At 41.5% G+C, this 14697-nt stretch overlaps 1 protein-coding gene across 9 annotated transcripts in view; it reads right to left on the minus strand.

Annotated features, from left to right (window-relative positions):
• ELAVL4 (ELAV like RNA binding protein 4) overlaps positions 1 to 14697 on the minus strand; it is a 140766-nt gene that overhangs the window by 42025 nt on the left and 84044 nt on the right. For all 9 annotated transcript variants that reach the window (XM_064493601.1, XM_064493602.1, XM_064493599.1 and 6 more), the window contains exon 2: positions 9036 to 9276. In XM_064493601.1, the coding sequence (XP_064349671.1) occupies positions 9036 to 9276 (241 nt within the window). The remainder of the gene's footprint in view (positions 1 to 9035; positions 9277 to 14697) is intronic.

Below are 14697 nucleotides of genomic sequence, written 5' to 3' on the forward strand. Positions count from 1 at the left end.
GGGAAGGGGGAGAGGGGCTGGGGTCCTGACCATCACTTGAGAATGGCATCAAGGCGTCACCATCCATATTTCCTTGTTGTGAAGAAAACTCAGACTAGGTGGCTAGGTACCAGTCAGACTAGTCACTTAGACACACATTTAATTTACACATTTTCTTTTTGGTCTCCTTTTACCATTCCACACCCATTTCCCTTTTATCTTGTTTTCTTTTCTTTGCTTTGCTTTGCTTTTTTCTAAATCTATAGCTATTTTAATTTTAGTTCTTTCCCATCATATAAGCCAATTCAAATCCTTTTTGGATCAAATGGCATACAAATGAATAAGAAGTCAGAAAGAAGAGGCAGGATAGGAAACAAGCAAACAAGCAAAGAAAAGAAAAAAGGGAGGAAGAAAGAGAGAGGAAAATAAGAAGCCAAGTGCTTCTTCTTTGGGCTGCACTGGTCTGCTCTGTAAAGTGAGTACGGACCTTGCCTATCTTGGCTACTTCAACAGGATCAGAGGAGGTCCTGAATATAAAAGCCTTTGAAAATAAACATAAAAGGCAAATATGAGGGATTATTAAATATACATTTTATGCTCATACTACCAATAAAATGATTTAATCTGATTTAAGATGTTTGTGATGAGAAATTCTATTAGTGGCCACAGGAGTTAGAGTAATTACCCTAATTAGCTGTATCCACTTAGTGTAGATGGGGCCCTGTCTCACCAGACAGCCAACTGAAAAACAAGAGCCATGCAGAAAACCAAACTCATAAATCAGCAAGAAATTGAAGTCAGTGGAAAAAAGAGTCACTGAGAGAACACGGCCCTGACCTGAGAGAGAAAAACAATGATTCTCAAATCACAGGGGCCACGGGAAGTCTGCAAACTTTCTGTCCACCCCTTTCTGTGTTAGGCCAGGTTATTTATCAGCAACGTAGAAGGAGTCTGACAGGCTTGGGTTCAAATCTCAGCTCCACCACTTACTAGCTGTGACCTTGGACAAATTACTTACCCTCTCTGAACTGATTTCATCAACACAAAGGAAGCACTAACATTTCCCCCACAGGGTAGCCCTGACTGTTCTATTCACAATCCCTTGAAGCTGTCTGTGAAGCTTGGCTCAGCTGCTTTCTCCGCATCTCCTACAATCTGCCATTTAAGGCTCACTTCTGTTTGACACTTGCTCTGAGAATCCCAGCCCTCAGCGATCTTCTCCTCCTTTGAACACCCACAGCTGATGCTTTCTTCACCTTCATTCAGCAGAGGTAGAGCGGTGAGGTAACAGAAAGACCAGAGGCTTTGCACTCCCCAGATAGCTGATTCTAAACCTTGACTTCCTCATCCTTAAAATGGGGATAATACCATGGATCATGTATGACTGAGACAAAGCTTCAATGAGGTAACATAGGCGACACGCCTAGCACTGTAGCTGACAGACAGTAAGCATCCCATCAAGCTTCCAGCTTCATTGTATTTTATGAATCAGGGTCAGGAAGGGTGGGTTTGGGCCTTCGTGAAAAAACAAAACAAAAACACCTCATAAAAGAGCAAAGGTGGCATCACCTTCATGCGTCATAAACAGGCTCTCTGCCCTGCCCAGACCTGCAGGGGGCCACAGGGCCCTGTAATTTTTCCCAGCTTCCCCCACTCATTGGCCCTGCTAGCAACAACATGTGGGCACCAACTATGTCTTCCCCTCTTTCACTCCCTCACAGACCCTGATACAGAATTTAAGGGAAGAGAGGAAAGGAAATAACATTTATTTGGTCTGAGAGAGCAACACTAAATAAATAGAGTTGGCTGATTGAAAACGTTTTACAAATGTAAAAGCCTTATACAAATATATGGTTTCCATCTGAATTTTATCTTCTTTCCAAACTAGAAATATCTTCTCCCATCAAAGCTCAATTTTGGGGCTGTAGGAAAAACAAAAAGGCAACTTAAAGATCTTTAGTTCTGACAAGGAATAAAGGCAGATGACAGGGTTCATCAGTTAAGAGCAGTAAGGGAGATGTGGAATGGGGGCAGGGTGGGGGCAGACTGAAAAAGGAAACCACCACTACCACAGCTCACAGAGGACAAGAAAAAAATGAATTTCCCATTAACACATTTCAGAAAAGCACTTTCCTCCTACCCTGAAGCTGATGAATTACATTTTTTGATAATGTGTGGAAATTTCAGCTTGACATTACCTTCCTGCTTAGTTCCTAGTCTCAATCAACCAGATCATTTTATAGAGAAGGGGGGAGCCAGTGAGTGAGTGTGTGTGGCGGGGAGTGTGTATGTGTTGGGGGAAGGAGGGGTGGCTGGGTGAACAGGGAATTGGTCTTAGGAACCAAACAGTCAGCTAAAGCACAGAAATAGAAAATCCTTAAAATACCCAGGCCTGATTCACATCCTAGGTAAAAATCCTTTGAGACAGCTCTCCTGGGACGTGAGAATATTTTCCTATGGTTATCTGAGTTTGGAAGCAGGGCAGAAACGTCTGATTTGGAAGGGAAGATGAAGGGAAAGATAGCCAGGGGGCAAAGGGAAAGCATACCTGGTCTATAATCCTGACTATTGCCATCCTGGGAAAAAAATGTGTCAAAGGAAGCAGAATGTACCTGTACGAACGCTAAGCCTCACAGCTCCACTCAACTGCCAAAGTGTCCTAATTAGAAAGGATGAGGGGTCTCCGATTGCCCTTGATGGCGGTGTAAGAGGCACAATGATTATATGGTTTACGGTTTCCACTTAACGTTCTAACGCTCTCCAAGTTCCCCTTAATAAGGCAGACTCCCTATTCTCCTGTTTGGTAACCCCATTAGTCTGCCAAATCTTTTCCATACCTAAAAATTTTCCATTCACCCCCAACAATAATCAACTGCCCTCCCCAAATCAACAACTCAAAATTCTTTTATTCTTCTTTGTGGAATATGTATAAAATGACTGCAGGGAGGTGATAAATAAAATAACAGATGCAAATTTGCCTGATTTTCCTCTGAATTCAGGAGGCGCATTGCACTGTACCAAGCACATTTTCAAAATCAGCAGCAAAATATGCTGATAAATGCGACTATTTCCTCTACCCTTCCCATCACTAACGAATATCCCTCTGATGTGCATGTAGAAAAGTTCATTTAGCTAATCAATATCTTGGGATTTTCTTGGATATGCATAATTGAGGCTGGGTTTTAACTATGCTTAAATTTAAGGCAGCATCCATTTCAATATAGTGCTTGCAAGATAAAGAAAAGGCGAACACAGTGAAGGTTACTTTGTGAAGAAAGAATCTGAGGGTAAAAACCACTCCACATCTATTTTTCCCTTGTTCAGGTAAGCAGTGGCCTATTTAATTTTAAAATATTGGTATTTATTTATTTATTTATTTTAATGCACAGCATTCTATTTTCCAAAACAAAAGATTCTGAAATCTAATTATGTTTTGCCTGTACTAAAAGTTTTCATTCCCTAGGTTATATAAGCTGAGCTGGTTTGTAAAGGGGAGAAGCCAGTTTAGTATTTTTAGGGCTACTGCCAGAGAGAAACTACCATGGGATAACTCACAATTAGTCAGAGAGCCAAGAGTTCAAGTCCCAGCTCCTCTGCTTGGAAGCTAAGTCACCTTGGGCAAATGACTCAGTTGTTTATAAGTCCAAATTCCTTCAACTGCAAAATGACTGTCTTGGGGATTATATGCAACGCCCTTTATAGACCTCAGCACAATGCTTAGCACATAGTAAGCACTCAATAAACACTGGCTATGATTATGAATCTCTAAGAAGTCCCAATTTACTATTTAAATGAGCAACTATATTTAAAGCTTTTAATATAGTACCCAGAATACACAGAAAGCACACAAAAACATACAAAAGATGCTGCTATTATTTTTATTCATCTTTGCCGGGTGCTGTCAGAGATTATACCAATAAAGTTACCCTAGGGCTGAATTCACATTTCAGGAGTGAATTCAAAGCACTTTCATATTTCAGGATTTTTTTAGAGCCTCTTAAGGTTTATAAAGTTATCTTAGAAGCAAAACTTCACTAAATTCCCAGTGTCCCTATCAGTCCAGTTTCCTGTAAGTATATGCGGTAACTTAAAGCAACCCACAACCCTCACTCTCCTCTCCCTCTCAGCCCAAGACTGTATCCCTTGTAATGCCTCTTGGCCTCAATGCTCTAACAGACATTGCCCCCCTTCCCCCACTGCTATAGTCCATGCCCCACATCTCACCTCCTGAGAAGGACATACAGGATTATTAGCACTTTCACAAATCTGAGAAAGAACAGAAGTTACCCAATGTCACTGTATCAAAACTGAGTTGGTTCCTTTAATTAGACATGTGATTCTAGACACAAAGGTTGTGGCAAAGAAGTCATCCAGATGTCCCCCAGTAGCAAAGCATCTTTTTTGCCTTATTCTGCTTTTTCCACTGAATGATAACATTAATAAAGCCAAAGATATGTGCTATAAAGGAAGAAATGGGTTAGAGCTGGGGCTTAGGAAATGTGTTTGTCCACTGGGGTGCAACTCTGACTTAAAGTTTTGGTATGCTTAATTTAACTTGGCAATGCTGCCTCATATCAGACTACTGCTTCCAAAGAGGCACGTCCCAACTCTGCTGCCTCTGTCCAAAGCACAGAGGAATAAAAAAAGGCTTTTATTCTTAGACTGGAATTTTAGCTCTATTCCTTTGCTTTTCTTCCCTCTACCTAAATCCTAACCCTATCTTTCAAATGTCCCCCAATAGCTCCAGCTAACACAAACCTCACCCTTTCTCAACCATCCACAGCCCATATGGTCTGTTCCACATATGGGTCACTCCATATATTCAGTTTTACAATCAATAATGTTCAGTTTGGACCACCCTGTCCTCAAAACACCCCCTTCCCCATCCCTTAGAGCTCTCACTTGCCTGAAATGGTTAGAAAACTACCCTTAAAAACTACACTGCACGGGCACATGGAGAGTGACATCAGAAAAAATAGAATTCTTCTTTATCACTATGATGCAAAGAATCACATAATCTAGATAAGCAGACCAAAACTGTTTGTTATTATACAGAGATTTATTTCTGGGGATTTTTCTTTGTTACTTTCCCCCCTCCTTTCTCTATTCCTTTTGGAGAGGGGTGATAACAAGAGAGACAATTATAAAAACGCAATTTAGCATTCCAGCTGTTCTGGCTTTAAGACATACCCTGAGTCACCTAACTCTATCCCAGCTAAGCCATATGTTTCCTCCCCTAAAACACTGATCATCTAGGAACCTGGCTTCAGAAATTCAGTCTCAAAGTCTGAAAAACAAGAAGGCAACAAAATAAAAAATAAGAAACAAATTCAATTATCTTCAGTCCACAGGAATAACAGAATTTCTACGAGGGGCTTGGGATTGTTTGCCCGAGTTTCTTGGTTGCACAAAAATCCTTGCAGGCCGTGTACCACTTTCTTTCCCCTCCAACAACAGAGGCTGAAGGTGGATGGAGGAGAAAAACAAAGGACATAGCTTCCAGAGCCACCTCACGTCCACAACTGCACACAAAAGCAACTTGGCACACATGGTTTCTCTCCCTGGTACCTAGATTATCCTGATAAATGTCCTTCCCCAAATGGGGAAAGAAAATCTAATATCTCTGAGAAGATAAGTAGCAGAGATGTCCAAAAGCACTGTAAGGGAATCTTAAACTTGGCACTTTCAGTAAATTTGGCTCTACACCGAAGACTGAGCTGTATCCTCGGAGGATGATAAATATTATCTTGCCTCTCTTTACACACAAGAGTCTTGTTGAAAGCCATGGTGCATTAGGTACTCTCCAGAGGGTGGTCAGTAACTGCTACTCAGAGGAACACAGCGTTTCACTGGGTTATGGGATTAGGGCTAGGCAGAGGCACCCTGCACATGCTTCCACATAAGATCATGCTTTTGGAAATGGGGGTGGGGGGCTGGGGCGGTGGGGTGTCAGAGGTGTGGTGAAATCAGCTCCACCAGCTGCTAATTATCATGCTCCCTGGGGAAGTTACTTAACCTCACTAAGCTTCAGTGTCCACATGTAAGGAAATGGAGATGGTTTTCAGAGTTCAATGAAATCAGGTACGTCCACTGCTTACCAAGTACCTGGCACAGAGTAAGTACTTGATATATGATAGCAATTATGCCCTTAGCACCACAACACTTAAGTCCACGCCCAAATTCAAATGGAGAATTCATCAACAGTCCTCAGCTAAGAGTGAATCTAGCCTCTGGCAACATCATCAATGATTTCTCTTTTTGTCTTTCTCTCTTTCTCTCTCTGTTCTCCTCCCTTCCTTCCTTCATTCCTTCCTCCCTCCCTCGCTCCCTCCCTTCCTTTTCTTTCTTTCTGCCTGTCTCTCTCATTCTCAATTTTAGAAGCCAGAACTTTCTAAGGGGATCTATATATCCTCTTACAGAGTGGTTTGGGTAGAAAATCTTCATCTTGGATTCTTATCTCTTTGCCACTTCCCACCCCTCAATCCTCCCACTGGATATTTAGAACTTCTTGTAAACTTCACAGGATCGAGATGCATTGAGATCTGTAGGAGGTGTTGGAGGAAAAGGGGGGACTGGGATGGTAAAAATCAGGGCAACAAAAATACCTATGATGTCATTTACCCCGACTTCTGAACCAGCAGCAGCAGCCTTTCAACTTGCCTTTCAACTTGCCTGGCGTGATACCTCACCTCTCCTAGACCGTGTTATCACTTAACCCCAAATGTAGGCCTAGCCCGTGTTATCACTTAACCCCAAATGTAGACCCTCAGAGGGTCTCCCATTAGAGCCATCCCCAATTCTTCCCCACCTCCCCACAGCCCCATCTCTTCCTCCTCCTCTGACTTGTAGTGTAGCCAATTAAACCTGAACAACGGGTGGATGGAGGAAATATGCTGCATCTATGGAATGGTACAGCAGGGACCAGTTTCACTGTTAATTTAAAATGCTAGAATTAATTAGGTAGTGTAAATGAAGAATTTAATAAGCACTCTTTACAACCACAAGTTCTACTTTTATTAAACACTGCTACCAAATGAGGGCAAATATCTCTGGTCTCTCTGTATTTCCCTGCCTCATTCCCATAAGTTCTCTGCAAATAAAATTCTTTTCCCCCTGAATTAAAAAAATGGATAATTATAAATTTATGCCTGAATTGTATTTCTGCTTTCAACCCATAAGCTTATTCTTTAAGCTCAGATGCTTGTGCTAGAGAGGGTGCTAAACAAACCAAAGTTGACAATTTTGGTTTTGTATACCAAATTAAAGGCTGTCTTCGAAGCTGTCACTCCTATTCAAATCCATTCAGTGAACTACCAAATTAGCATTCTTTCAGTAAAGGAATCTGCTTGTTTAAACATGTGTCTTTAGAAAACAAGGAACAACACCATGAATCAGTACGTCTCAAAAATCTCACTCTAGTTCTAAAGGAACTCTTTTGAAAAGGTGATTAATAACATTCACTAATATAGCTGGTAGAGTCCCTATTTAGAAGGTAAGGCTACACCAAAAATATATTTTCTATACAAGAGTGGGAGGAGGAATCATATGGTTAACTGGTTTTAATTTGGTTTGAATTATCATCCTATTATATAAAGATTATTCAGGAATCTAAATATTGGCTTTCTGAGAGCACACTGAATTCTGTTAAAGGATGGATGATCCGGGCTCTGAGGTAAGATTATCAAAGCGCTGGTCCTATTTGGAGACCTTGATAAAATTTCTCTGTTCTAGCTACTCTCCTTGAAACACACTAACTGTACCTATAAAAATAACACCCCCCCTCAATTACTGAGAGACTGCTATGCTAGGCATCACGCTAGGCAGTATACATCCAATCTCTCATTTAATCCTCACAATAAGCCCTGGGAGAAAGTATTATTTTTCAATTTTACAGAAGAGGAAATTATGTTTGGAGGGTTACATGACATATTTTCGACAGTTATTTTAGCTTTATGATTTTGCAAAATACTTAATATATTGCAATATTGCAAGAGAATTAGAAGAATTGGAGAATATATATAGCTACATGCACACAAATACACTGGATCCTCTGATTTAAAATCAAGATAATATATCTCCTCATTTTAATTACAGAATTTCCTTTTTTCTTATATAGGCCAGCTGCTCTTCAATTAAACCATCCAGAGACAGGGAGACAAAAGTCAACACTCAAAAATGACAAACACTCAAAGTTGAGCATGAACGACTTTAGGAGTGGAGCATCAGAGAGCAGTAGCTTCACTGCCATCAGGAAGTAGTCCAGCGTTCTTCCAAGAAAACAACCTCACTTCCAGAAAGGTTACAGGGAAACACCCGCAGCACCAGCCCCAAAGAATTACAGCGTCAGCATCTGGCGAACATTAGGTCCTCAATGAATGGCTATCGGTTAGAAAAAAAATCAGAACCTAAAAATTTCAGGTATGAAGTATGGGGTTCTGTTTCACTTTCAAGTAAAAAGTCTCTGACTTCTCAGAGTATCTTCAAAACAAACAAATAAATAAAACAAAATACCTTCATTCAGCATCTCCCTCCTATTGCAGTGTAATTTTATTTCAGGATAATCTGCTATCCTTAGGGCCTATTTCTCCCCAGCGACAATGGGGCAGTTGTGACCTCCTTTCACAAGTCCACAATGGCCCCCTTTAAAACACTGTCTCGGACACATGGAAGAACATTGGACACACACAAACCAAATGTTTGAGAGGGAAGGAATACATAGGTAAAAACTAGAATGGGGAGGGCAGAGGGCAGAGCTGAGAACTAAAGAACAAAGGGTAGAGGTGGCTGATTAGGAATAAAAGGAGATACAACCAAAGGATTATTTCACACAAAATAAGGCTGAGGAAGCTCCAAAATCTTTATCTGTGATGACATTTCATGTAGTGTACACACACAGATGAGTTTACGACCGCGTGCCCCGCTGTCCTTGAATGCAGGAGGCACGCTGCAGACGCTCACAGGCACCACCACACATAGGCACTGCTGCTGAGCTCTGCACATGTAACGGAACAATGTAGCTGTGAATCCCAAGCCTAGAATATTGAAGAAGAGCATACCTGTAATTTTGTCTCTCACGAGTTTGCAGGATTCTATTTCACCAATGCTCCCAAAGAGACTCCTGAATTCCTCTTGGGTCATATTCTGGGGTAAATAGTTGACTATGAGGTTGGTTTTGCTGTCATCTGTGGCTGCCCCTGTCTGCATGGGAGAAGGACAGTTTCTATTGTTGCTGGAGGGTCCATTGCTTGTATTGGATGTCGGGCCATTTGACACCTGAGGCTCCATGGTGCTAATTATCTAAATAAAAATAAAAATATTAAGCCTTTTGATATCTCAAAGATACAAAGTCTCTTTCAAGATTTTATTTTTTTAACAGAAAGAGAACAAGATAAAGCAAGATGGAGCAAAAGAGACGGGGTTGTGAACACAGCCAATTTAGAAGCATGTTTTTAACCAAAATGTTAAACTCCCCTTGCTATTTTTAGGCCTGCCCATAGATTTTGAACATAGACTAGAATGCAGTGGGAACTCTCCCATTATTTTGTTAATGAAAAGCTAATTCCTGTTTTCATTACACAATCACTCTCAGAAATGTATACTTAAGCCACACCAAATTATAATTAAAATGTAAAGTAATAATCATGATTAAAATTATAGTTCCATTAAAGCTGAAAAAGCTAAATATAGAGGGCTATGCTCACAAGATCAAATACAGTACCTGTTTATTAACTATCTCATAAAGTAAAATGACATTAAATTAAGGGGGGCTGTTCCATATGGGAAGGATTTAGATTTTCACTGATGCTTAATACCGATCAAACTTCAGATTTCATAAGCACATGCTGGGGAGCTACAAAGTTATCTAATGATTTTTCTCCCCAGCCACTCTGTTGTTTTTCCTGGACCTCTAATAAAAACTAAAAACACGAAGGAAAGGTTCCCTCTAGGTCTCCACCTTAGGTCTAGCACAACCCCAGGTTGTCTTCTCACACATTACTCAAAAAGGACTTCCTCTGTACTTCAATAGTTAATTAAACAAACATTTACATGAATGTGTGAACCGCCCTAGGCAGCACGCATGGGGATAGAGATAAGTCTTAGTCTCTACCCACAAGAAGCTTACAGTCTGTAGAGGACACAGACAGACAAATGATTATTTTAGGACAGCGGGCATGTGGTGGGGGAGCAACTAATTCTGCTTACAGTATAGGAGCAATCAGGGGAAGTCCCGAGAAGATGATGCCAGAAGGTTTTACATGAAAAATGGGTTTAAGCTCATGGAACCAGGTCATAAAGATGTCCTGTATTGTACGACCAACAGAGAATCACAAAACTGCAGAGCACAGAGGCACTTCAGGGAATAAAATTCAGTTCAAAATCCTCATGTTTGAGATGAATTTCAGAGACATCCAGCAACTTCTTTGTCACCACAGGAAAGTAGGGCAAAGTCTGGGCCTGCACCTGGTTTTCCTGGCCCCAAATGCAGCCCCAAAGTCCCAATTTTCCATTCTATCCTAGCACCACCCCTTATGTGTCCCTCCTGATGTGGCTTCTGCTGCCTGTGAAATCGATCATCAACGCCTTGGAAATGCAATTGTGCTCTGCCATTCCAGAGTTGTGTGACCTTGGGTAAGGGACTTGAACTCTCGGAACCTTAGTTTTCCTCATTTGAAAAGGGAGAACAATATGCTGTTTGCCTCGCAAGATGGTAAGAAGGATCTGATGTCATGATGTATGTGAAGTGCCTGAACAGCGGTGGGAAGACAACCATGATCAGAGATATTTATTAAGGTCACTCTGCCAATCACGTGATGTGACTTCTCTCACTGACTCCCTGCAAGAAGGCATATTCTAATATTCTCTACATTTTGTAGACGAGGAAACCAAGGTTTAGCAGATATCTGATTACTAGTAGCTTCCATTATTATTATGATTTGGCTGCTCAGAGAATTTGGGGGAGATAAGCATTTTTATTTAATATGTATGTAGTAAAGTGTATAAATCTTAAGGGTACAACTCAAGGAATGTTTAAAAAGTGAGCACAACTCACACCTGAGTGACCTTTCAGACCACGATATAGAACCTGACCAGCACTCCAGAAGCCTTTCTTATGTCCCCACCCCCGTCATTCACACCACCCCCCAAAGGTAACCACTCTTCTGACTTCTCATCCACAAATTTATCGGATCTGTTTTTGAATTTTATATACATGGAATCACACAAAACGTACTCTCTCATGTTTTTTCACACATTACGTCTGGGTGTCACCCATGTTGTGAGATGCAGGCTGTTCTCCACTGCTGCAGAGAATTCCACTGTATGCAAATACCATGTTTTATTTATCTCTTCTACCTTGATGTGTATTTGGGTTCTTTCCAGTTTCTAATTGTGATAGATATTGCTGCTATGAGCATTATCTATACACACGCAGTTCTGCTGGGAATACTCCTGGGTGTATTCTGCTTTAGTAGACACTGTCAAAAGTTTTTCTAAGTAGCTGTACCAACTGACACTCCCACTAGCTGAGTATGAAAGTTCTAGTTGTTGCTCATCCTCGTCAACATTCAGAGACTGGTTTTGTTTTTATTCTGTTTTGTTTTCTGCTTATTTTCTCATCTGAAGCATAGTGGTATTAAAAAAAAAAAAGGAATGAGTTTTTAGTCAAGGGAACAGCTGATCTAAAATTCTAGGTCTACTACTTACTAGCTCTGTGATCTCAAGCAGGTTCTTTCAATACTCTTGAGCCTCAGTTTCCTCTTTGTAAACTGGAATAAGGCCTATCGCATAAGGTTATATCTATCTATCTATCTATCTATCTATCTGTCTATCTATCTACCTAAAGTGCCTAGAACATAAAGTAACTATAAGTATCATTACTATTATTCCTCATCATGCCCTACACAGGTGACTGTTACTCTAACTGTTTTTCCTTCTGATAATCACAAATGGGAAACGAAATCAAAAGAAAAAAGAAGTCTCAAGAGGAGGCAGGGAAATAAGGTAGACTGAAGAGGGTGGGGAGCTTCTATGATTCTTTACCAAGAACCATCTTGGCTTCAGGTCAACTGTGGGATTGTGTTAGGCTGGCCCAGACAGCAAGGAGAAAGCAAAGAGATCCCTGGAAGAAGCTTAAATCAAGCTGCCCTCAGCACTGATAGAAACTGCACCCAGTAATGCCTATTCAGCGGCTCTGCCCTTGAGGCCAGGATCCAGGAAAGAATGAGGGCGATGGGCCCAGGGGAAAGGGTCATGCTAATGGAGATGATGTTACAGAGCATCCTCCCCACTCCTGGCTGGGAGGTAGGTTTCTGCCAAGCAGTCGGGCCTCCTGGGGTCTGCAGGGCCTCCACTCGCCGTGTTGCCTCACTGCTTCACTGAGTTAGGTGTCCAGGCAACAAACACAAGAAGCACGGCCAACTCAATAAGGAACCTGAAAGACAGAATCTAACCAATTCAGGAGGCTGGTCTGGCAGAACCACAGAGCTGCCCAACTACTACATTTCGACTTAATGTCAAAAAAGCCCATCCCACAATCTACAGGACACCTTCCCTGCTCCACCTTCTTAGGTTCCCCTTCTTGCAGCCCCTGGTCAAACACCTAGAAAATATCCAGCACTGAGGCAGCTATGGGTGTTAAAGAAAGTAAGTCGTACCTAACTAAGCACGCTGAGATTCTGTGCGACCAAGACTATTAAAGGTCACCTGACAGCTGGGTTCATTTTTTTTGTTTGTTTACTGGGTGCTTGACTCATAGACACAGTGGTGAAAGTCAGCACTTGTCCTTGTGAATGTTTCACAGGTCTCCCTGCTCTGGAAGACCTAGGAAGTATCAAGTCTGCAGCAGAGAAATTTCAGTTCCCTAATCAGCTTTCTGGATCTCCTTATATCCTATGTGGATTTCCTAATTTATGTGGACTCCTGGAGTTGAGCCCCATCTGAACATCAGACAACCCGAACTGGCCCAAACCTTTGAAAGGGAGCCATGAGATGCAACGTTCAGTAGTGAGCCACTTCAACAGACCAAGCCTATAAATTAGGTCGAGTCATTCTCGTCCCGTGGAGATGGAGCTCTGCACACACGCTACCCAGTTATCCTTCTGTGGCCTCAGAAAGAACTGAGGAAAATACACACATACACACACACAGAGTTTTCTCAATAAAAATGTACAGCTCTAAAGCTGAGAAACATTTGCCAATGTGTTAATATACATCGTGTGATAAGACCTGTCGCTAGTCTTAATGATGCATCCCAGTATGCAAGACAGGCTTAAAAAAAGAATCAGAAATGTAAAATGTCAGAATCAAATCTGACACACAAGTGAACCAAGAGGATTTTAAAACATTATTTGGAAAATAAGAGAAGTTGCCGAGATATAAATATATCGAATCCAAGAATAGGAAATGACAGCATTTAAAGTTACGTGATAGATCTTAAAGAGAGGACACCTGTAATCTCTACTTGGGAAACAGACCAGAGTAAACATGAGTATTAGAGAGAACAATACCCTCCAGTAAGTTCTGAGGTGGCTCAGCAAATCAGAACACTTGCTTCCCAGGCTAAGGCCTTTAATATTGTAACAGCACAATGTTCATTGCAAATAAATATATCAGTTACTCAAGTGTACACATGTACTTTAATGAAACATTCTGTGTGGGTCTCACAGCCAACTTCATAGCTGACCAGGTTTCAAACCCTTGACTTGCCTTCCTCCCCTCTTATGAATGGCAATTAAGAACAGAATTACAGTCAGCATCCAGGATAGAGCACTGAGGAGGTTCAGTTGACTTCAAACTCTAATGGTTGTACAAAGCACTGCATTAAATCTTTTATGTTCCCATGATATATTTTAAGAAACATTATACAGGCAGAAAATTTCAGGGATAAACTATTAGAGCAGTGCACAATAACGGAGGCACTCAAATCCTGTCATTGTAAATGTCGATGGTTTGAATGACTAATTACTCACACTCAACACATTAACCTCACCCCTCACACTACATTTTTTTTTTTTTCCTGCAAAATATACAACAAAAGCAGGAGGGAAGGCCTCAGGCATGCAGCTGCTGGATCAACATTCAGGGTCATTTATCTCTGCAGAGGGTGAGCAGGGTAAGAAGCAGAGGCTGGGTCCGCCTCTTTCTCAGGATGCTCCTGAGAAAAAGAGCCAACCCTCTCTGCCCTTCATGGCATCTCCATTGCCAAAATCCTGGGTTCTAAACAATGGTCCTAATTAGCTGTTCAATCACATCTTTGTTATTGCCCGCCCAAGGTATCTGTTATTCTACTTCTTGGGCATGCCAGATCATATGCATAAAAAGGATTTATTTCCACAATGGCTAGATCTGGGAAACTTAGACGAACAGAGATGGAGCTCTGGAGTGCCAGGCACTGTGCGAGGTCCTGGGGATACAGAGACAACAAAGATGAGAAGCTGGCCTTCGTGAGTTCACAGTGTGGATGCATGACAGGTATCAGAGAACATGCGGGATCACAGAGCCCAATCCCCCTGTCATTTTAATGAGGAAACTGAGGACCAGAAAGGAGAAATGACTTGCCCAAGGTCACAGTGCTAATAAGAGGCAAAAATGGGACTTGAGCTCAGGCCTACAGACTACCTCACTTCAATATTCTTGTGACAATGCAGATATGGGCATTTGGATGAAGGTTTACTTCTACTTTTTTTCAGGGAGGGTATGAAGGTGGCCATATCATAGAAG

Source organism: Camelus dromedarius, chromosome 14 (assembly GCF_036321535.1).
Source record: "Camelus dromedarius isolate mCamDro1 chromosome 14, mCamDro1.pat, whole genome shotgun sequence".
NCBI lineage: Eukaryota > Metazoa > Chordata > Mammalia > Artiodactyla > Camelidae > Camelus > Camelus dromedarius.